Consider the following 23,571-nt stretch of genomic DNA (forward strand, 5'->3'; position numbering starts at 1 on the left):
TCACCATGTATCCAGAGCCAACACATTGCTTGGTACATGTCAGCTAGAGGAGGAATATTTTTGCAATGGACAGTAGGTAGATAGATGGATAAATGTAGGTGGATGGGTAGGTGAGTAGAATGTGGACGGATGAATTGATGGAGACAGATGGAAGGTGGGAATACAAATTGTGAATGAGTGGATATGAGTGATAGGTGGAGAAAGGAATGGATGAGTGGGTGGACTAGAAGGATAGACAGATGGGTCAGAGAGATGGGTGGATGGGTGGATGGGTAGATGGGTGAGTGGGATAGATGGATGGATGGATGGATGGGTGGATGGATGGATGGGTGGATGGGTGGATGGGTAGGTGGGTGGACGGATGGATGGATGGGTGGATGGGTAGATGGGTGAGTGGGATAGATGGATGGATGGATGGATGGGTGGATGGATGGATGGGTGGGTGGGTGGATGGACGGATGGATGGGTGGATGGGTGGATGGGTGGGTGGGTGGACAGATGGATGGATGAATGGGTGGATGGGTGGGTGGGTGGACGGATGGATGGATGGGTGGATGGGTGGGTGGATGGACGGGTGGATGGGTGGATGGGTGGGTGGGTGGACGGATGGATGGATGGATGGATGGATGGATGGATGGATGGATGGATGGATGGGTGGGTGGGTGGGTGGATGGATGGATGGGTGGATGGATGGGTGGGTGGGTGGGTGGGTGGATGGATGGGTGGGTGGGTGGATGATGGATGAAGAGGGATAAGTGAGAGGGTGGATAATGGAAGGGGTGAGCTGGATGGAAAGATGCTTAGATAACAGTGTGAACAGATGTATGGCTGTTATCCATGGGCAGGTTAGATGGGTCAAAATGATAGATGGAATATAGAACAACAGAAGTGAGGGACAGGTGGACAGACGGATGGACAGATGGGATCACTCCTTACTCTGCCTCCAAGACAGGCCCTAGGGAGATGGCAAGCGTAACACTCTTACCTCCAGCAGGTTGAAGGCCCGGCCAGCAGCATGGACAGTGAGGTTTACCATGGCAGAACAGGGGAGGAAAGAGCCGGAGGAGAAGAGGAGGGTCCTCTCCAGGTTGCCTCCCAGGCTGCCAGATGCTAAGGGAAAAAAGGATCCTGGGAGCTAGAAAGAGAGGCTACACCCACAGTGTGTCCTGCCCCAGGAGAGGGTTCTCCATCGTCTCCTCCACCCAGTGAAGGCTGATGGGGAAGCCAGAGCACCCCTCCACACCCTCCACTTCCCAGGATGGCTGAGGTGGTTCAGGGACCTCAGCTGAAAAGACTTCCGTGGCCTCCCCGACTGCCCGTATGGAGACCTAGCCCTGGCCCTGTGCAGCAGGGGTTGCGCTCCCACGACGCTCAAGCCTCTACTTTTTGAGTCGGGGTCTCACTAAGCTGTCCAGGCTGGTCCTGGACGCGCTCTGTGTCACCCAGGTGAGGGAAAGAGTGCCCTTAGGCCCTGTGTTCTTGGAGATTGGAGCTCTGGGTCCCCAGGCCTTGTGGCCCCAGGTGAGCCGTACTTGAGCGGAAGGTGACATCAGAATAGGTGGAGTGTTTCCAGGTCTCTGTCTGGAACGGCTGACTGAGGATGTCCTCAGGGAGGGAGTCCCGAAGGTCACGTTTCAGGGGATCTTCCGTCTCCAGCAGCTGCAGGATGTGGCTCCACACAAAGGAGCCCACTGGGGCAGAGCGGCAGCAACAGACACCGTTAGCCACTGGCCAAGACTCTCGGACTCAGCCCCGGCCTGCCACACCCCCATGCCAGGCCTGCTCAGGACCCTGCAGCCTGAAGCTAACAGGAGTAGGACCCAGCCTGTGTACGAAAGTCTAACAAGTTTCCCTGAAGGTAAAGGAAAAGTATGAAGTGGGACGCCTTGGCTTGGAAGTCAGACCCACATCTGAACCCCAGTTCAGCTCCACAGATACAAGCTGTGTTACCTCAAGATAGTGCCACCACCTCTCTGTACCTCATCTGTGAAGTGGGGATTCTGAGCTGCATTTCAAATCCTCGTTCAACCTAGAGCCTTTTAAAGCCTTATGTGTACGCAGGTATACATGTATGTGCATGTGTGTAGAGGCCAGGGTACAGCTGCAGATGTTTCTTGGGCGCTATCCATTTGTTTGGGGGCAAGGTTTTCACTTTTCTCTGGAGCTTGCTGATTCTGCTGGGCTAGCCAGCCAGTGCGCTTGAGAGATCCACCTGTGCCCCTCCACAGCACTGGGTGACAGTGTGTGCCGACGTACCCTGGATGCATGGGCTCTGGAGAATGAAGCCAGGTCCTCACACTTACTCAGCAGGCACTTGACTGGCTGAGCCACCCCCAGGCCTTACTTCTATTACTTTTAAGTGCATTGGAGATGCTCACACTAGCTCTCAGCTTCCTCATCTGTGAAATGAAGTAACATTTCTCAAGGGGCTGTTGGCAAAGGTCAGTCAAGGCCAGAGCCAGAACTTGAGAGTCTAATATCTCAGAGCAGACAAAGGGGTGATGTGTGGTCCATGATGGAGACCCCACCAGGGTCCTGCAGAGGCAGGATGAAATGGGTGCATCAGTATGGGATATCGCCCAATGGGGACCCTAGCATAAGATAATGTCCCAGAAGGCACAGCTGGAAGCTTCTCAAACATCTGGCCTTGGGACAGGGCTGACTTTGGGGGCCAGGGCACCCATCTATCTTCTGCAGAGAGAGAGGAAGAAGGGTTGTCCTCTCACACCACCCACATCCTCACATCCCCCTCAGCATACCCTGAGGCACATGCTCTCACCATTTCACAGACAGAATCAAAGACTCACAGCAATGTGTCCCTCTCCTGGGACACACAGGCAAGGAAGAGTTGTGCTGGGGTTGGACCCCAGATGTTAACATGCTATGCACTGCATATGTTTTTAAGTTTTTTAAAATTTTAATTTCAGTGCAGGATGAAGGCCAGGCCTTTCATATGTTAGGCAAGTGGTCTACCACTGAACCCCAGCCCACCCCAGCCCCAGCCCACCCCAGCCCCAGCCCACCCCACCCCAGCCCACCCCACCCTACCCCAGGCCCAGACCGGCCCCCCCCATCTTCACCCCAGTCCCAGACCAGCCCCAGACCAGCCCCAGACCAGCCCCAGACCAGCCTGTTTTCTTTGGAGACAGGGCCTGGAACTCATGATTCTTCTACCTCATTACCTCTAGTGCAAGAATTACAGATGTGCACCATCGTATCTGTCCAGTTGTTACTGGTTTTGTGTTTTTGTTTAGTCAGCAAAATTTATCTTTTATATTCACACCCCAAGTTCAGAGTTGCCCCATTTAAAGGTAACTCACTGATCCCCAAAGGGGTCTAAGATTGGTATCTACCATCTTTCTGTCTTGGTGGTTCTCTCTTTCTCATATCAGGGTGTCCCGTAGACCAGGCTGGCCCTGGGTGACTGTACAGAACTGCTGTGATCCGGCCAGAGTGAGCAGCCCCTGGTGAGGCTCAAGGGAGCTGAGGACCTGAGAGAAAGGACTTTCCCCTAGTTATCCATGGGCAGGATGGGGGCTGGAGTCGCCATGGCGGGGGAACACACTGGTCAGTTGTCCAGTTCAACTAAAGGCATAGAGGGTGAGGGGACTCCTAACCACACTGCCCCACCCCAAGAGACACATGGTACAGCCCCTCCATAACACCCCATACTGCCCTACTCACCCTGGGTAGATCGCTCGGTTGCCTGTGTGTGCCGCACCTGGGCAAGCACCTCCTCACTGGGGCACCTCATCAGAGCCAGGTAGGCATTGATACGGAGCTCTGTGTCCTCCTCGGGAGCTTGGTACAGGTGAGAGAGCACTGACCTCTGGCTTGGGAAGATACCCATTGTTAAGCACCCACACCCATAGTGCCTTTGTCCCTACAGTTGACCCTGCACCCTACTGTGAGAGGTAGTGGGGCCACAACCCAGGCTTCTGCAAGAACACCAAATGCTCTTAAGTTCCGGGTTATCTGTACAGCTCCTCTCCACCTTATCTTTTAAGATCTTTTATGTTATTTATGTGTGCTTGCTTATATGAATTTATGTGCATCCTGTGTACACACATGCATACATGTTTAAATGCCACAGGTCAACACTGAAGACCTTGTCTCGGTCACTTTCCTCCTCGTTTTTTAATTGTATTGTATCTGTATGAGTGCTTTGCCTGCTTGTATGCTTGTACACCACATGCCTGTTGGGTGCCTGTGACGGCCAGAGGAGGGCATTGGATCCGCTAGAACTGGAGTTACAGAAGGTGTGAGCTGCCTCGTGGGTGCCGGAACCTGAACCCAGGTCTTCTACAAGAGCAACAAGTGCTCTTAACTTCTGAGACATCTCTCCAGCCCCTCTCTGCCTAATTTATTATTTTATTTGTGTGTGTTTCCCTGCATGAGTTTATGTGCAGCATGTGTGTGCAGGAGCCCCTGGAGGCCAGATTCCCCGGAACTGGCGTTACAGGTGGTTGTGAGCCACCATGTGGGTGCCGGGACCTGAACCCAGGTCCCCGTGACGGCAGCAGAGTCGTTTCTCCAGCAGTCCTCAGCTTATCTTTAAGAAGATTTACATAAGTTTACTTAAGGACTCTCGCTAAGCCTGGAGTCAGCAGTTCAGCTGGACTGGCTGGCCAGCAAACCCCATGGATTCTCCCATCTTTGTCCCCCTGCCCAGAGCTGGGGTGACAGGCATGGCCCACGGTGCCCAGCTCTTATGTGGGTGCTAGGGATGACACCCAGGTCCCCATGCCTGTGCAACAGACACTTCACTAGCTGAACCATCACCCCAGCCATCCTGTCTCCCCACCAGCGCTCTAGGGACAGTCACAGCGTGAGGCCTGAGGACATCTGGAAGAGAACGTCGTAGATGAGGCTAACGTGCTAGCAGACCAGATACCAGACCACGGAGAGCTCAGCAGTTCGTGGGTAAGGACCTAACCTTGACTGAGTGACAGACAGGTGGGCCAGCTTTTCCCATAATGACACAGACAATAATTGTCTTGGCCCTTGCAGCTTCTCTTGCCAAGATTCCGCTCAGCAGTTGTAGCAACAAAGTAGTCACAGATAGCCCATAGCTGTCTGTATACCAATAAAGTCTTATTTACAAGGGAAGATAGCAGGCCAGGAGGTGGCCCACAGAGTCTTCCAGTGCTGGTACCTGTGGGTTTGGACCACATGGCAGTATCAGAAATCAAATACTTATTTGTGGGTTTATTTGGTGAATAATCTGCTTCCCACACTAAACACAGGTTCTAGAGGACAGAGGCAAAGTATGTCCTCACACTGGTACCTAGGCAGGCACCCAGCACACAGTACCGGCTCATGTAATGATTTCAAAGGAAGAGGTGAATTGACAGCCCAGCTGCAGCAAGAGGGAGAAACACCAGGACTCACATCTGCAGAGCAAGGGATCCTCCGGAAGGCCTGGAGAGCCGCCAGCCGGATCTCCAGAGAGACGCCCCTCAGGGATGCACAGGCACTCAGCACAGGGGCGAGATCTGCTGCTGCCAGACCAGCATTGCCGATGGCCTTCAGTGCAAGCTGAAGCTGCAAGATCGTGGCCGTGGGGTGGACCGTGAGGCCTGGAAGGGTCCCCCACCCCACCCACTTGTCCAAGAATGACCTGCCAGGCAAGACCTGAACCTAGTGTCGGGATACCAGCCATGCTCACCTGACCAGCATCCACAGGCTCCGGGAAGCTGCAGTTCACACCCAAAGCCTCTCCCAGAATCTTCACAAGGGAGCCAGCTCCAGGTAGCTGTTGGCAGTGCCCATCCAGAGCAGCACAGAGGTTGTGTACCAGAGCTGAGATGCCAAGAAAGGCCCCTGGGCTGGCCCCTGGAGACTGCAACAGTGGCTAGGGATGCACAACAGCGCCCCCCCCAAGAAGGCTGGTAAGTGATGTGTGAAGGTCCTCAGTCCTCTGCAACCCTGAGTCAACCTGGCACTCCCTAAGCTCACAGCAGCCTGGTCCCTACCTCCTGCTGTGGATGAGGGACTCCGCAGTAACTAGTTTCTAGAGAAGCCCCAGGGGTCCCGGGTGTGTGCCCAGGATAGAGATCTACACTCTTAGGCTACATCCATGTAATTCTAGGGGCATTGGGGGCCTCACAATAGGAGTTAAGAGGGTTAGGGGTGTAGCCTATGGCATAGCACCTGTCTAGCATGTGCAAGGTCCTCGATTCGATGCCCAGCATCAGAAAAAAAAATTAGTGAGAATGTCACTGCTGGATGTGGTGGTGTAGGCCTGTAGTTGTAGCAGTAGGGAAGCTGAGGCAGGAGAAGCAGGGGTTCGAAACCAGCTGAAACCAAGTCAGACGCTCTTTCAAAAGACATGAAGCAAAGCAACAGCCAAGAACAGCAGCAGCTGGAGGAGGTAGGCGGGAGCTGTTGTCCTGATCCAAGGCCAGGGGTCCTGCTGGATGCCTCTCGTAGCTAAGACTACCCACAACAGTTACCCAGTCCCACCCTGCGCCCGCAGTCCTGAGTTGAATGACTGTGGTCCAAGCTGCCAGCTTGAGTGAGCAGGGTGAAGGGCCCTGAACAGAAGCTGAGGGTCAGGCCACCTCACACATGGCAGAACAGCCCCTGAGCAAGAACAAGCCAAAGTTTATCTCTGCCCAAGTGGATACATGAGCCAGTGACCTGGGGAGCCGCACAAGAGAGAAGCCCTCTTCCAGAGACCAGGGGTCCCCAAGGGCAGCCCAGAGTCCCTCTGTGTACCCAGGGAGGCACCCCTGGGACACTGAGAGGCCTAGGCTGGGGGCTGGAATCAGCTCAGGTGTGTCATGAAGACAACCAGCCCACTAGCTCTCTCAGAAGGCTTCTGGAAGTATGGACCACCCCTCCACCTTTGTTTTGATGTCATTTCTCTAAGAGCAAGCTTGAGTCTCTTGATTCGTGGACTATCTTGGTCTAATCACAAGCTTGGAAGCTGCCTGTGAGTTTAGTAACAGGCTCCCACACCGAGTGTGCCTTCCAGCACACACGGCCAGTCTCCAGCTCACGTCCTGCGCTCACTGCACACCAGCCTCTCCTGCCATACCTGTCTTCCACACACTCTCTTATCAATTCTGTTTGTTGCTGGGGAAGCCTCTCAGAGAGACCAAGGACCTGCCTCACACTGCCCAGCCTGTAGGTGATGGAGCCCTGCCTTAACCCTGGGGTTGGGCTGCCACGCTCAGCTCTTGCTGTTTTTAAAAACAGCTCTGGGCTCAGTCCTGGAAAAAAAGGAACAGGTCCTGGTGCCCTGGGTGTAAATGTTAGCCTGAGACACCCAGTGCTGACAGAGTGGAGAAAGAGTGTAGTAGGCACCGTTCTCTGTGGATGCAAGACTGCCCACTGGTCCACAGAGCATGCAAGGTACAAGGTGTGCACAGGGAGGGCCCACCAACCTCTCTACCAGCAGGAGTTTTCGGAATTTCAGCATTTATATTTATGCGTGTATGTGTGTGTGTGTGTGTGTGTGTGTGTGTGTGTGTGTGTGTGTATACATGTAAAAGAGAGAGGATGTGTATATGAAACTTGTATGTGTAAATGTATGTGTGAATATTGGTATATGTATATCTATGTGTGAATTGTGTAATGTGTATATGTGAATGTGTATTAGTGTGTATAAAGGTATATGTACATGAGTGTGCTCCTAATAACTAAGCTCTCTCTCCAGCTCTACAGGGGCCCTTAGAATTGCTTTACACACATCATGTCATTTCTCACCACAAACCTAAATCAAAAGAACTAGGACCCTCCTCAGCTTCCATACCAAAGCCAATCTCAGCAGGCTAAGGGGACGGCTCAGAGACAGCCCCACGCGAACAATGATGGAATGGCAATCCTCCTATCGCTGCGGCACTCAGAAGGAAGAGACAGAGGACCCTCAGAGCAAGCTGGCTATCGAGACTAGCCTGCACCAGTGAGTTCTGGGCTGCCTCTGTGAACATGCACCCACACACATGCAAACCCACACCTGCACGCATGCCAACAACATGCATCCATGTGCACATTTTTTTAGAAAGGTCCAGAGGGGTTGAGTCTCTGCTCCACATCACACAACAGGGATACCCATCGTTGGAATTCAAGTCCAGGTCTCACTGGTATGGTGGCACACACCTAGTTCCAGCACTTGGGAAGCAGAGGCAGGATGATGCATAGTTTGCCGGTAGCCTGGGCTCCATAACAAGTTCCAGGCCAGCCTGGGATATAAACCAAACTCTGCTCCCTTCAAATGAAAACCAGAGCTGTGGTAGTAAATCCTGCCTTGAATATAGCACCATGTTTCAGCTGCATCCCTGGGCCATGAAGGGAAAACGTAATTCCAGGGCGGGAACGAACCACCCTCATGTGTCCAGCAACCCAGCCAAGGAGAGACGTCGGGGCTGGGGGGGGGGTGATGGGGGACTCACCAACAGTGTAAGCACCATGGCATCTGTGGGCTTTGGGATGAAGGCCAGCGACCACAGCCATGCCTCAGCCTGGTCTGCTTCCACCTCCCTCGCCAAGATGAGCTGTTTCATGAGGTCCACACAGTTCTGGGTGCCACAGGAAGGCAGAGCGTCTACCAGTGGATGCCTGCGGAGAGCAGTGCTCTGTCACTGACCTTACTGCAGCCTTTGGTCACATGGGGACAAGCCAAGGCTGGGGACAAGGGAGGGACAGACCCAGACTCTCTGAGGAAGGAGCCATGCTGGGCCTGTGTTCTTTTTGCTATGCCCAGCTGGCAAATGTAAAGCCTTGTTCAGCCTCTGCCAGGACCCACCAAAGGGATGATGAGGCCCTGGGTGGCCAGTGCTTTCCAATTTAAGCATCTAATGCTTTCAGCCCAACACCAAGCAATGGGTGGCTTGACTGATTTTATTCTCTTATTTCATAGAGCTGGGAACGGAGCCCAGGGCCTCACACACTAGATAAGTGCTCTCCTGGGCTACTGCCCTGCATTGTTTTGATTTTTCCTTTTGAGACAGAATCTCACTAAATTGTTTAGGCTGGCCTTGAACTCACTCTGTACCCAGGCCAGCCTTGGATTCATGATCCTCCTGCCTCAGCTTCCTGTGTAGCTGAGATTATAAGCCTGGATAAGGGGTTGATTTATTTATTATAAGCAAAGGATTTATTTTCCTTATCTACTTGTATTAAGACTGAAAAAAGGTTAGAAGTCTCCAGAAAGATGTTGAGGTGTACTCTTGTATGGGGGTGGCAGTGTCTGGAGTGGGAACAATGACTGGATGGAGGGCTTCTCAGGTCATAGCCATCACCCATGGGCTCGGAGCTGCAGGAGACTGTAGGGTGCACAGGTGGAGACAGCAGTGTCCCCAACATTCTCCACACCATCCACTCTGTGGGTGAGTCTCAGCTTGCTCAACTGGGAGATGGGAATATGGTGACAAAGACTTGCTCCAGGGCTGCAATAATTTCCCAGGGAGACATGCTGTGGGCTGAGGGCCATCCTCCAAACCATTTTCCTTGTTCATCTGTGGGGCTAGCCTGGGGTAGGGGCAAAGGCAACAAATACTCAAGAGAGCATCTGCTCTCTTGAAACATATATACCTGAGAAAGGCCTCCCCACCATCTGGACCCAGAGATTCAGGTAGACATATGAACAATGTCCATGAGGATAGTGATGGGAAGAAGTACAGGTGCCTAGGTTCAAGTTTCCATCCTAAGGCTGGCATGGTGGCATAGGCCTGTAATCTCAGCATTTAGGAGAACGAGACAGGAGGATTGCTGTGAGTTTCAGGCCAAAACAGTAAAACAAATAGCCCTCCTCTGCTGTGTGACTTCAGGCAAGTGTCCTAAATGTTCTGTGCCTCAATTTACAAATCCAAAGAATAGAAATACATCAGCACTTGCCATGGGGTACTTTGAGGGCTCAGTGAATCGGTATCAACAGCGGCCATAAAAGTCATGTGCTCCTTCTCATGTTATGTGGTCATTTTATGAAGGGCGGGGAGCTTCCCTGAGGTGACCCAGCCTGGAGTCCCTGGAGTGAGGTCCTCAGAGAGACCCCTGGGTCCCCGACACCCTTTGCTGACCCCAGCTCTGAGGGTGGGAATGAGGTTGAGGTGGGATTCCAGCCTGCAGCACCCATACTGGACACCTGGGAAGCCTCCACAAGAGGAGACCCAAGGGGCTTCCCTTGCTAATCCCTGAGTTCGTACAGACGCTGTACCAGGGGAACAACTCCATCTTCATCTGCCAGCCGCAGCCTTCAATCTCAGCCCCACAAAAGCTCGAGTCTTGGGGGAATTTCCAGACCCCACACAGGCAGGCTGGAGTCACACCCTATCTGAGGACCCCAGAGAGCACCAGGGCCACCCACCCCACCAAGGAATCCCCAAAGGCAGCCTGCCTGTGGTTCAGCCTACACCCAGAGTGACGCCCTTACCGATCATCATGGCATTTAAAAGATGAATGGCGCCAGACTGCAATCAGCTCATCCACAGAAAGGCCTTGGAGCTCAGACACCAGCATCAGGAATGTCTCTGTGGCCTGGGGTGCAGAGGGGGCGGGATGTCAAAGGGAACCCCATGGTCACCTGGCCCATCCTCTGCTCCAGGCAGAGACAGCTGGATGGTGAGGCCACACATCCAGCTTCCCGTCCGGAAAACACACAGTGGCTGCATGTACTCCATCAACAAATCAGATCCGCATCCCACACTAGGATGTGATGGTGGAAGACAGTGCACACAGCCATCCCAGACTCGGGAGGCTGAGGAGGGAAGACTGCCATGAGGTTAAGGCCAGCCTGGCCCACAGACTCAGTGTCAGAACAGAAAGAAAATTGTGCCGTGGAATCTGCACACGGGACACAGTGCACCCGTGGAGGTCAGAGAGCAGCTGGGTGGAGCTGGTTCTCTCCTACTTCACCCGGGCTCCACGGATTGTATGCAGGTCCCAGGCTTGCTGGTCAGCACTGAGCGTTTGCGGTCCTTGTTTTTGTGGTGGTTGTTTTGGTTTGGTTTGTTTGGGGTTTTTTGAGACCAAGTCTTAAGTAGCCGAGGATGACCTCAATAGTCCTGACTCTGTCTCCTGAGTGCTGGGACAGCAGGCGCCCACCACCATGCCCCATCTACCTAGCGCTGGAGTTCCGTGCAAGCCAGGAAAGACGTATTTACATCCTTAGCTCCCTGGTGAATCTTAGTTTGGACTTTTTTTCTTTTTGACCTAAGCAGTTCTGAATGAAAGTTGTGTGTGAGATTCAATCTTCCACCCTGTATTTGCCCATCTCCTTTCCAGGATTGTTTTCCAGACTTTATCCAGCTTTAGCCTGGTGATAACCCCATTGCTGGGGGGGATGCCCACACGGACAGTTCCGTCATTATCCTTTTCTCTCTGTTCTCATTTAATGTGAATGACGTATTTCCTTCTGTACACCTGGACCACTTTGCTAATCTGCTAGCCTTTGGGGTGTCCTCAGACAACCTGAACTTTGTCATCCTTTCGAATGGGCATAGATCAATCATTATACTTCTGTCTCCACCCTGCGGAAAGAGGGGAAGACATGATCTTCCTCCAAATGTGAGAAGGGGCATTGAAATGTCATTTGTGGTTCCTGCTGCAGTCGGAAGTCACCAATCGCAGCTGCGATCCAGCGATGGTCACAAAAAAAAAAAAAAAAAAAAAAAAAGAGTTTGAATATTTACTAAGGAATAATCTCCAATTTGTAGATGTTATTATATTATTTGTTTGTTTTTAGTTTTTTTGAGACAAGGTCTCACTATGTAGCATCATCTGGCCTGGAATTCCAATACAGATAGACAAGGCTGACCTTGAATTCAGAGATCCAACTGCCTCTGCATTAGAATGGAAGGCCTGTGCCATCATGTTACTGCTGTTACTTTCTTTGTTTGCTTGGATTCAGCCTCACTCTTTAGCCCTGGCTGGCCTCAAGCAACCCTCAGCCTCTCAGGAGCAGCTCCGCGCCACCTTCCCGGCACACTGGTTTTTGTTGCCTGCTGTGGTTTTTGGACTTTGGTTTTCTCTTCTGTGGTGCTGAGGATGGAACACGGGCCTTGTGCATACAAGACAAGCCATCTACCTGCTGTGTCTGCAGCCCTTGAGCCTTTCCTGTCGGAAAGTGACCGTCAGCAGGGATGGCAGGAAAGAAAGAAAGGTCAGAGTTTCCAGTCCTCCCCGGAGGGCCAGTCAGGGAGCGTCCAGACACTCCACCAGACGGAGGGCTGCCTTCGAAGCACAGCCTGATGCCTGGGCTGCTTGGTTTGGGGAACTGACTTCGCGCCTCCCATCTCCGCCTCCCTTTAGTCCCAGGTCACTGCCGCACCCTAAGCCCAGAGGAGCCGCACTAGGCCTACTCCTGCTGCCTGTTCAGGACCGAGCCTGCCCAAGGCAGGGACATGCCACCCCCTGTGCATGGCTGAGACCAGCTTGGTCTCAGAACAACACAGGATGTACCCAGCATGGTGGCACATGCTGTAGTTCGTAGGGAAGCACAAACGGGGGTCATCACAAGCTCCAGACATCCTGGGCTACAGAACGAGGCCCTGTCTCAAAAACACAGAAAAAGAAAGTTGCAGAGTGTAAAGCAGCCTCCTTGAGGCCAACGTGTCCCCCCCAGAATGCAGGGAGCCTTCCTGGGATGGACCTTCTCATCACCCGGGCAGCAGATTGACTGCCGCCCCTGAAGCTGACCCCAACTCCAGCAACCAAGAGGCCTCTCTGTCACCCCACCATGCCATCTGGAGACCTCGGAATCCTGGGCCTGCTTCTCCCTCTCTGACGGCTGGCTGCAGGACTTAGGGACACCTAACTATTCACAGCCACCACTAACATATAAATAAGCCCATACTATGTAACTCAGTCTCTGGGGCATTTGGCTGAGATGTAAATCTGTGTTGGAGTGCTTACCTAGCATATGTGAGATCCTGGGTTCTGTTCCTAGCCCCACCAAAAAGGAGAAAGAAAAGAAAAACAAACAAACAAACAAAAAACCCACTTGGCTCTACAGCCAGCATTTAATAAATGTGCACAGCTTGAGTTTTCTTTCAGAACACGTGCACCCTGCTCCTCTCTCAGTCACCCCGGCAGGCACATTCCCCTCCCCTGGCTCCCGGGTGAAAGCTTTGGCTAGCCCGTTCCCACCGTTGCCCCCCACATCACCAACACCCGCCCCCCCAGAGAGGGCCACGCTGGGAGTTTGCTCTCTATGGGGCACCAAGTCCTGGCTTTGTTTCAGGACTGAAAACAAACCTTGTCTGGGGCCACTGGCCTTAGGAAGGAGGTGAGACACTGTGGTCTCCTGGCAACCCAGGCCGGGCTTGGTCCTCCCCAGGGGGTGGGGGGTGGGGGGGAGCTGGGGATCTGGTGGATGTGGGCTAGTGTGTCCCTGAAGGCCTAACAATTTATCTTTTGGTCCAAGGGACCTCCTAGGGAAGATGGGGACCCTCTGATACAGGCACGGCTTGCTGCCTCAGGGAGACCCAGGCCCCATAGAGCACCTTGCCCTGAGTCATGGGACCAAGAGAAATGGACAGTCTGGGGTTCAGAAGTGCCCTGGGGCTGGAGAGGAGAAGCAGGTCTGTCCCATGGCTTCCCACAGTTCCCATCCTGGAGCTGGGCAGTGAGATGATGAGAAAAGCGTAGTAGTTCTCAGCTTGGACAACTGTGCGCCCAAGAGACAGCAATCTGGTTGTCATGACGACAGGCAGGGAAGATGTTGGCATCCAGCTGGTGGAGACCAGGAGTGCTTCTTCTGTACACCACAATGAACAGGGCACCCTTCCCCCACAGCAAATAATGCGCAGGGTGAGAAGCCTTGCTGTGGGAACAGACTGCCTGGGTGAAATGCCCAGCTCTGCTACTTCCTGGCTAGGCAGCTTGGAGTATAGTCCCTAAGTTCTGCAAACCCAGTTTCCCCACCTGCAAAATGGGCACAGATAAGAATTTCCCTGAAGGTGGAAGTAGGTAGCGTGGATGAGGTCCTGAGCTTCTGGTCTAAGCACAGAGCAAATGCTTGGGTGTGTTGGTGAAGCTGGGCAAGAAGGGGAGAATACAGGAGAGGTACTCAGGCTCAGGGCAGAGTCTGGCCTGGGGCTGGAAAAAACTTACCTCAAAGCTGGTAGGCTGAGCCACACACAGCTTCCTCACTAATGCAGCTGCCGTGGCCACTGTGGCTGGGGACGGCGTCTCCTCCCATTCGTACTGCAGGCTGCTGGGACTCACATCTCTGTAGTCTGTATCTGAGATGGCAAGGCTGTTAGAGTCAGAGGGCCCTAGAGCTGTCCCTCAGATTCTGCAAATGAGTCCTTCCGCATGCTCCGGGCAAGAGGTTAGAGCGGCAAGTATGAAGTCATAGCAAAGACCTAGGTGTCTGTTCCCAGGGCATGGGCAGGTCAGCAGGTCGGGGACGTGCAACGTTAACAGCAAAGACAGGAAGTAACCTAGGCACCCATCTGTCAGATGGAGGACACTGGGTTCTGTTCCCAACAATGCTCAGCAAAAGTGAGTTCTCTGAGAGGCCTGGGGATGTGGCTCAGTTTGGGAACTGCTTGCCTAGTATGCACCAAGTCCTGCGTTCAATACCCTGACACAGAATAAACTAGACATGGTGGCACACATCTGTAATCCCAGCACTTAGGAGGGAAAAGCATCAGAACAAAAGTTCAAAGTCATCTTCAGCTCCATAGCAAGACTACATGAGACTCTTTCCAAAAACAAAACAAAGCTACCTTGTCTGTATGTGTTTTTGTCCATGATGCCCCTCTCTGTGTGAAGTGTTAACTTCTGGAAGAGGCTAGCTCTTGACAGTGGCCACTCTGGGGCAGCTCAGGGGTATACAGGCAGGGAAGGCCCATGTGGGCACTCCGCCGGTCTTCACATCCCCCTTCCCACCGTGGCCAGGGTGACAGCCGTCTGGAAAGGGTGGAGTCACCTGTGGTGGCTGGGTCCTGGGCTACCACGCGCAGCAGTGTGAGGGAGGAGAACACCAGTGTGTGCACAGCGCTGGCCTTCTGGAACAGGGGTCCGGCCACGTACCGCTCCTCACAGGCAGCCTCGCGCAGTACACCGGCCTGGAAGCTCTGCCGGCAGTTGAAGCTGGAAGCTAGACTGGACTGGACCAGGGCAAGACACATACTCAGACCATGTCCTGGGCACCCAGGCAGGAACTGCAGTAATCTGAAGGGCGAAGGGCCACAGTGGAGCTTCGAGACCCCACCCTCGCTGTGACATAGGAGACCCGGCAGAGGCGGGCGGGCAGGCGGGAGGTTAGAATGGGAAAGCCCAGCACACAGGAGCTCAGGGACAGGAAAGATGTGGCATCCGAAGTGCTAGGAGTGGTGGGTGCAGGGTGGACAAGGCTCCTGGCCTCTCGGCCCCCAAGGGGCCAGGGCTCTCTGGAATAAAGGTTAGTGTGAACACAACCCCTTCTTCCTTATTCAGGCGGTCATTGTCCAGAGCACATGTCCATCATCACAGAAAGGTGTGGAGAGGGGGAGGGGAGAGGATATGACTGGGTGAGGGGAGGAGGGAGGAGGGGGAGGCAGGCACTGAGTCACAAGCCTTTAGTCCCAGCACTTGGGAGGCAGAGGTGATTGAAGAAGGGGGAGAGGAGGAGAGGAGGGAGAGAAGGGAAGGGAGGAGGGACAGAGGGAAGGACTGTGGGGCTGACTCACCATCCCAGGCAGGGGCTGACTGTACAGGGAGGAGTGGACTCTGTGCAGGGAGCACAGAGCCAAGTCCTTCGTCTTGAGCAGCTGATCCCCTTGGCTCTGGTATGTGGTGGGACACCGGCCCAGGATGTCTTCCTGGGATGTCCAATAGAGCAGTCAGCCCCCTGCATCACCTCCATTCCACGGCCCTTCCCTTCTGGCTCTGGCCTCACCTCCTCAAAGGTCTTAGACTCGTGGACCCCCGGACAGCTCTGCACAAGGCTCAGAACTGATCGCTTCACGTTCAAGGCCCAGCGTGGCTCAGAGTGGTGGGGACACAAGTGGACCACTTGCCCGGCACTGAAGATGAAGCCAAGAGGATTGCGACCCAGAGCAGCACTGTGGAAGGAGGGATGGGGTCACATGGGCCACAGTGACTCTGTCCTGCAGATTTCCCCCTAGGGAACACCTGGGTACTGCTTCCCACATCTCTCTGCTCCAGGGTGACTCCTGGGCTTGTCAGCGAGGGCTTCTCGAGAGCGGTCTGAGCTCTGAAACTTCCCACTGAATTCAGAATCTGTTGCCCCAACCAACACCCCAAGGGCACCCAGACCAGCATAGAAACCCGCTCATGTCAGACAAGCTTTCCCTGAGCCCACGGGGTGTCTAGGAGCCCGATTATTACCAGTCCCCACTACAGCATCACCTACCAGAGAACAGCAGAAAGACAGACTTTGTCCTAAACCGTATCTCCCCAATCTCCTTTATTTTCTTTCTTTTTTGTTTGTTTGTTTAGACAGAGCTTCATACACCAAGCTGGTCTTGAACTTGCTCTGTGGCCAAGAATGACCTGGAACTCCTAATCTTCCAGACTCTACTTCCAAGTGTCACTACACCTGCCTTATCAGTGCTGGGGACTGAACTTGACGCATGCTAGGCAAACACTCCACCAGCTGCTCCCTACCCACGTCACTGTGGCTGGGGAGCAGGGTGGATTTGCTGAGGACTGAGCCCAGGCCGCTCCTGCTGGGCAAGCGCCCTGCCACTGAGCCACAACAGCACCCTCTCCCTCCCTTCTTCCTTGTTTATTTTTATTTTTTATAGAGATTTACTTTTTACTTGGATGTGTATGAGCGTTTCGCCTGCCTGCATGTATGTGCCCTGTGTATGCGCTTGGTGCCCACAGAGGCCACAAGAGGACTTCAGATCTCCTGCAACTGGAATCAAGGGCAGTTGTAAGCCACTTGTGTTTGCTAGGAACTGAACCTGGGTTCTCTGGAAGAGCAACAAATGCTCTTAACCAATGAACCATCTCTCCAGCTTTCTTTTTTTAAAGACAGAGTTTTACTACATAGCACAGGCTCACCTTGAACTAGCAACCTTCCTGCCTCAGCATCTCTGGTAGCAAGGATGACAGGCTTGTACTACCTGGTCCCCATCTTCTTCTGCAGGCCATTTGCATTTCCTGAAAACCTACAAACTCTAACCCTCTCCTGTTCCCAGACTTCAGTGCCCTGGGGTTCATGTGGCTTCTGAATGCATAGGCTGTTTTTTCTGTTATCTGCCTACATACATTATTTCAGCTATAAAGTTGGCTAGAGCAGAGACAAAGTCTCCTGTCATACACAGGGGGTCACTCACCCCCAAACACACACTTCAGTACAGACAAAACAGCATGGAGCCAGAGTGGAGGCTAAGATCCTGACCCAGACAGCTGGTTCCAAGGTCAGGGGCCTCAGAACTATGGGAATTGCCTTGAGATTCTGTCACTGTGAAACAGGCCTTGGAAAATCAGTGTTGACTCCAGACTTGCGCCCAAAGGAAACTAGGCGTGGTATCAAAGCACGATTGTCCTATCGGTTTCCTTCACCGTGGACCACCTGCTTAGCTCTACCAGGCAGCACGTGCACTGGTAAGTTTCTGCTGTCAAGTTGACACAACTTAGAAGTGGGAGCAATTGAGTGATTGCCCAGATCAGACTGGCCTGGAAGACTGTCTTGACTGAGGATTGATACGGGAGGGCCCAGCCCACCGTAGGTGGCAGCAATCCCAGTCAGATGGGCCTGAACCTTATACAGCGCCTTACAGGGAGCTACCCAGTGAGCCAGTAAGCAGTGTTCCTCCATAGCTTCTGCTCTGACTTCCCTCAGTGATGGACCTGAGGAGTGCCATCTTTCCTTCCCCCAGTGGCTACGGTCACAGTGCTGATCATAGCTACAGGGCACAGACTGGAAGAGCATGCTACGCTGTACAACCCATGTCGTCCCTGTCAGGGATGGAGGCACAGCAGTAGGTCAGCGCCAAGCCTGTGCTCACCTTGGATTCCAAGAAGAACAAAACAATAAGCTTGTCAAGTAGGACACATCACTCCCAGCAGAGGGCAACTAGCCATGACAGAGCAGGGATGGTCGTCTTGTAGGGACCAAGCATTCCCCTCAAGCGCTGACCGCGGTGAAGACTTCTTCAGACCACCTCACAGAACCGGAAGTGAGATGAGGCCACACCTTGCCTGGGACAGCTTGGTCACACAGACCTCTTCTGTATCCCAATTCTTCCTCTAAAGCTCATGTCAATACCCAAAAGATGGATGTGGGTCCTCTGGCCCCTGCATCTGTTCTTCCCAGCATGCTGCATTGATCAGGCTGCCTCTCTGCTTTCCACAATTACTCAGTTCTCAAATTGGTGTATCAGGACGAGTGGCCAAGCCCAGCTTGTGTGGGCTGCCGGAGCTCTGGCTTTTACCCTCGAACAATCATTCAGCCTAGGCAAGAAGGAATGCAGCTGCACACAGCAGCCAGGGAGGCCCCGGGAGCGGGACTGAGCCCGTGCCTCTGGGCCCTGCTCTCGCCTGTAGGGTGGCTGGTCCCTGGAAGGAAGTGGGGAGAGGAGGGCAGGGATGCCGAGGCCTGCATCCCCGTGTGGATACAAGAGACCAAGATGGTCCAGGACGAAGGGAAATGACCACACTCCAAGCCCTCAAGTCAGTAAGTAATGCAGGCCGTTGAGCAAACAAAATTGTCCACATTTCCACCTCCCAGGGAGGCCCTTGTCCTCTTCTCCGGTTGGTGTCAGGGGTGGGGGTCCTAAGGCAGCGCCTGGGATCTCAGACCCTGGGCTTTCAGAAATGCTAATGGTGCTGCCTCTCTCAGAATACAAGTGTCAGTCTGGTCCCAGGAAAGTGACAACCCCCAGGGCCCCTGACTTAGCATTTCTGATGAGGAGTGTGGGACAATAGCCCCTTAGAGGAGACAGCCTAAGCCTTTCAGGGCACCCATCTGCCCCTGGCCAGTATCTCTCAGCCCCTGTCCCTGTACTCCTGGACAAAGGCTTTATTTTTTTAACAAATGAATTTGCAATAAAAAGGAAGAGGAATCTGTCAGACGGGCCGTCTTCAGGCTGGCTGCCCTTGCAGCTTTCAGCCCGCGTCAGGGAGCCCTGGGAAAGCAGCACAAGGCGGAGATCCAGCTCGGCTGGGTCACAAAAGGGCAGCTTAGCTTGGGGCAGGCAGGACATTGCCTTTTACCTCCTCAGACAATGGGGGAAGGGAGACCAGCTGGCCTCGGGGGACAGAGATCAGAACCATCCAAACCGTACACAGGGGCTGTGCCCATTGGATTACTAGCAGACGTGAACTCTCTACCTACTGCACACGAGGCAGGCAGCAGTAAGGAGTCCCTCCATCAGAAAAGAAGCCATCTGATGGTGTTATCTGGAGTCACTTGAGGGCCCTGCATCATGAAAACGCTTGCTGTGTCATTGGCGGTCTAGCCCCATCTCTTGACAGAGTCTAAACATGAGCATAGCCCAGTGTGGTGGTGCACAGCTCTGATCCCAGCACTCAGGAGGCAGAGGTGGGACCGTCAGGAGTTCAAGGCCAACCATAGCCATGTAACAAATTTGGGGCCAACCTGGGCTACAACAAAACCCTGTTTTCAAACAAAACCTGATAAAAAAGATAAACCCTTATTTGACCATCACTCCAAAGTGACATCTCTTCAGCATGAGGTCCCCTTTCTTGGGTTTTCTGGCTTGCTTAGTGTCTCCAAAGCCCGTTAGTCCTGAGAAGAGGTTATGGGCTCATACACGAACTCCCAGGCCAGGGTCTTACCTCCAACTCTCTGATTCCTTCAGAACCTTCACCTGGGGCCCCAGAACAGACGTCACCTGGAAGTCTTGAAACTGAAGCACAAAACACTGTGAGTTGATGACCTCTCGACGCTCCCTGAGGTTAGAGGCCAAGGTTCCTTCCCCAGAGAGAAGGTTCTGGATCCTGGTGCTGGAGACCCAGAGACTCAAGTCGTAAGTAATAGAAACAGCCAGATGCTCCCTGTTCTACGTTTGTTCTCATTTTACCCCGAAAGATCTTAAGTCTGGCAGAAGGATTCCTGGAAGAGGACTTACAACCTAAGGTAAGCAGGGACCGAGAGGTTGAAGGAAATGGTGTTCCAGCCAACCCTGACGACCTGAGTTTGGTCCCTGGGACCCACAACATAGAAGGGGAGAACTGGCCCCTACCTTCACATGTGTGCCACACAGAGAACAATTCACAAAGATTCTGCCGAGGACCCGAGTTTAAGTGACCAACAGTGTCAACTGCTACTGCAGAGGGCTAATGATGAACCCAGAAAATAACCAGTTCTAAATATACACAAGCATTCACCAAAGACAAACATGGTGGTGTGCCACTGGGTGGCTGGGCATCACAGGAGGGTGTGCCACTGGGTGGCCAGGCATCGCCGGGGGGGGGGGTGTTCATTCCAACAAAAAATTGACTTTTGAGAATCAGGTGTCCCCTGAGATCCCAGCACCCATGTAAAGCTGGGAAGCTAGCCCTGGGGTGGGTGGGGCAGGGGATGACTAAGGCAGGAAGATGTGGGTTCGAGGGCCACCCTGGGCCACATTTGAATTCCAGGCCAGCCTAGGCTACATAGTACCTGGGGGAGCAGGGAGAAGTAATTTTAAAAGTTGGGCTGGGGATGTAGCTCAGTGGTTGACTGCCTAGAATGCACGGTCGTGAGCTCTACCCCCAACACTGGGAGAAAATCAAAAGGAATTTTTAAAAAGTATTTATTCTTCAGGTGTGCCACACACCTTTAATCCCAGAAGAGGTGTGTGTATGTATGGGGGAGGGGAGTGTTCACGTGTGTGTCTGGGCCAGAGGTTGACATCAGGTGTTTTCTTCTATCTTTCCCACCTTATTTTTTGAGACAAAATATCTCACTGAATCTGGGACTTAACCAAATGGGCAAGACAAGCTATTGGAGAGCCCTGAAGAATCCTCTGTTCTCCACATTTGCAGGGCTAGAATCACGGGGGTGAGCCCAGCCCAGATTTCCCCTGCAGTGCTGGGAATTTGAACTCAGGTCCTCAAGTTTGTGCAGCAAGTGTTTTACCAACTGAGACATTTTACAAGATCCCCAGGAGACATTGTCTAATGGAATGAAGTTCTGGTACATCTTAGAATACAGGTACGCTTTGAACACATCATAATCACTGAAAGAAGCCAGGAAAGGATTTGCCAACCAGATTATACTTAAATAGAGCACCAGAAGTAGGAAAATCCTAGACTCAGGAGAAGATGGGTGGGGCCAGGGAGGATTCAGGGAGCTAGGACTGATGTTCTTGTTTAAGGGTCTGAGAACATTCTAGAAATGGACAGTGTAAAAGTAATCAGTGCCACGGAACTCATTAATATAGACGATTTCATATTGTGTATATTTTACCACAGTAAAATAACTAGACATAAAATATAAAAGCATGCATAATACCATTAAACTTATAGATGTGTCCAACATTTTGTTATTTGTTATTTACGAAGTTCAGACTTTTAAACAGCAGAGTCAAGTTATACACACACAAAAAAAATGCAAAAACAATCTCAGAATGTTTGAAGTAAGTTTGCAGTTTTATGTTGGGCCACATTCACAGCTACCCGTGGGCACATGTTGGACAGGCCTGCAAGAGAGAGCCAAAGGAGCCCTTCTGGTAGGTCATCAAGGAGCAGTAGGGCGTTGGGATGGTGCGCCACAGGCTGCAGGGGCCCAGGGATCTCTCAGGATGTGATGCTCCTACACATCCCGATATAGAGACACCCCATCTCAGACACAAACAAAACAACAGCACCACAATGAACTTGGGGTTGACTTAGAACCATCACAAAACACCATCCTGTGGTCCTCATGAACACATCCAGGACAGTTTTTGAGACACTCTCATCAGCAAGTGTACCAGCCAGCTCAGGAATGCTGCACAAGTCCAGTCAAGACCTCAGAGGAAACCCAGTCAGGTGCACGCATGGGAAGGTCTGTCTAAGAAGCGGGACAGTCATCGTAGAAGGGCACACAGGAGTGAGCGGGCAGTTCCCCTTACACGGATGCAGGAGCTTTTGGTACAAGGAAAACAAACCTTGGCCACCCAGGGAACTAAACTCACTGTTCTGCCAGGGCTGGCCACACTGCATCTGACTACTCACCTTATCTGAAGCCTGGGGCCCAGGAAGTGCAAGGCCAGCGTCCAGCAGAAAGAATAACAGGGCAGGCCTAGAGGTTCGTCTGACATGCTTCCACCAGCCTGTTCGTGTGTGTGTGTGTGTGTGTGTGTGTGTGTGTGTGTGTGTGTGTGTGTGTGTAAGTCAGAGGTCAACTTTGAATGTTTTCCTAACACACACACACACACACACACACACACACACACTTTTTTTGAGACTGTGTCTGTCACTGAATCTGCAGCTTGTGAATTTGGCTCGTGAGTCTCCTGTCTCTGCTTCCCCATGGCCCGGTTACAGGTCACAGTCACACCTGACTTGTGTCATGGTTGCTGGCGATGTAGCAAGCACTTTACCGACTGAGTCAATCCCCAACTCAGGTCCAACTCTGACCAAAGGATTTGGCTTGGTTTGACTCACCCGCACCTTGGACCTTCACACTTGACCCTCAGTCAAGCTGTCTCCATATCCCGTGTACCTGTTTCTCCCTGCTAGGCCACTGAGGTATCACCTGCAACCAAAATGGTGTCCCTTCCATACACCCTCCCTGGGAACCTCACCTCCTGAGTCTACAGTGGAAATTCAGGGATAGTGTCCACTCCCTAGTACCATCACAGCCTCTCAGCTACGCAGACACTCACCCATAAGGTCATCTGGCATGGGCCTAGCACTTCAAGGACAGCCAAACCCTGGAGGCCCAGGCCACTCGCCTCCAGTGGCGCCCCCTTCAGGCTGGTGCTGGTGTTGCTGGAGAATAGGTAGGTGTATCTGGTGCCCACAGGGAGGTGTGGCTCTGCTGTCTCTGGAACCAGATGGAAGGAAAAATGTCACCTTAGCAAATGCCACCCAGCATTGTTCCCACCTCCTCTTTCCATGTGGACCCCAAGAGGCTAGCCTGGCTTGGAGAAGCCAGGGAGCAGCAGACCCCCTGAAGGGCTCAGAAGAAAACAAAGACACTCACAGAATGTGCTTAGCCTTGGCTAGGCTCTCTTCTTTCAGGATGTGTGGGTATATGTGCACACATGTGCATGTGTGTGCGTATATGCACATGTGTGTGGAGGCCAGAGCACACCTTAGCTGTTGTTCCTCAGGCACCTAATCTTGTCTTTAGACAGGTTCCCTCACAGGCCTGGAGCTCCCTGACTCAGCTGGGCTGGCTGCTCGAAGCCCCAGGACCCAGGCAATGGGCTTCACGTGTGAACCACTATACCTGGGTGGCTTTGTGTGGATTCTGGCGGTTGGACTTGGATCCTCACGCTTGTCGGTAAGCATTTTACTGACTGAGCCTTCTCCCTGCCACCCACTCCTCAAGAGGGTGTTCCTTACCTTCACCACTTTACAGAAAGTGGATGTGAGACTCAAACTTATGTGGTTAACCAGTTTGGCAAATGCTACATTCAAGCCTCAGCGTCTCCCGCCAATGAGATGGCTTACAGGGCAAAGGCCCTTGCCAACAAGCCTGAGTTGGATCCTTGGGACCCAAAGGTA

The 23,571-nt window shown here is 52.8% G+C and overlaps 1 protein-coding gene across 1 annotated transcript in view; it reads right to left on the reverse strand.

Moving 5' to 3' along the window:
• The window catches only part of LOC114695572, a 111,490-nt gene that overhangs the window by 81,978 nt on the left and 5,941 nt on the right, over positions 1-23,571 (reverse strand). The window contains exons 3-15 of the mRNA XM_037201164.1: positions 22,725-22,885; positions 19,708-19,778; positions 15,833-15,998; positions 15,624-15,755; positions 14,882-15,062; positions 14,059-14,189; positions 10,379-10,482; positions 8,400-8,565; positions 5,669-5,854; positions 5,392-5,544; positions 3,685-3,829; positions 1,533-1,691; positions 986-1,110 (exon numbers count right to left, since the gene is read on the reverse strand). Coding sequence (XP_037057059.1) covers positions 986-1,110; positions 1,533-1,691; positions 3,685-3,829; positions 5,392-5,544; positions 5,669-5,854; positions 8,400-8,565; positions 10,379-10,482; positions 14,059-14,189; positions 14,882-15,062; positions 15,624-15,755; positions 15,833-15,998; positions 19,708-19,778; positions 22,725-22,885 — 1,880 coding nt within the window. The remainder of the gene's footprint in view (positions 1-985; positions 1,111-1,532; positions 1,692-3,684; positions 3,830-5,391; positions 5,545-5,668; positions 5,855-8,399; positions 8,566-10,378; positions 10,483-14,058; positions 14,190-14,881; positions 15,063-15,623; positions 15,756-15,832; positions 15,999-19,707; positions 19,779-22,724; positions 22,886-23,571) is intronic.

This window comes from Peromyscus leucopus, chromosome 8b (genome assembly GCF_004664715.2).
Source record: "Peromyscus leucopus breed LL Stock chromosome 8b, UCI_PerLeu_2.1, whole genome shotgun sequence".
Lineage (NCBI taxonomy): Eukaryota > Metazoa > Chordata > Mammalia > Rodentia > Cricetidae > Peromyscus > Peromyscus leucopus.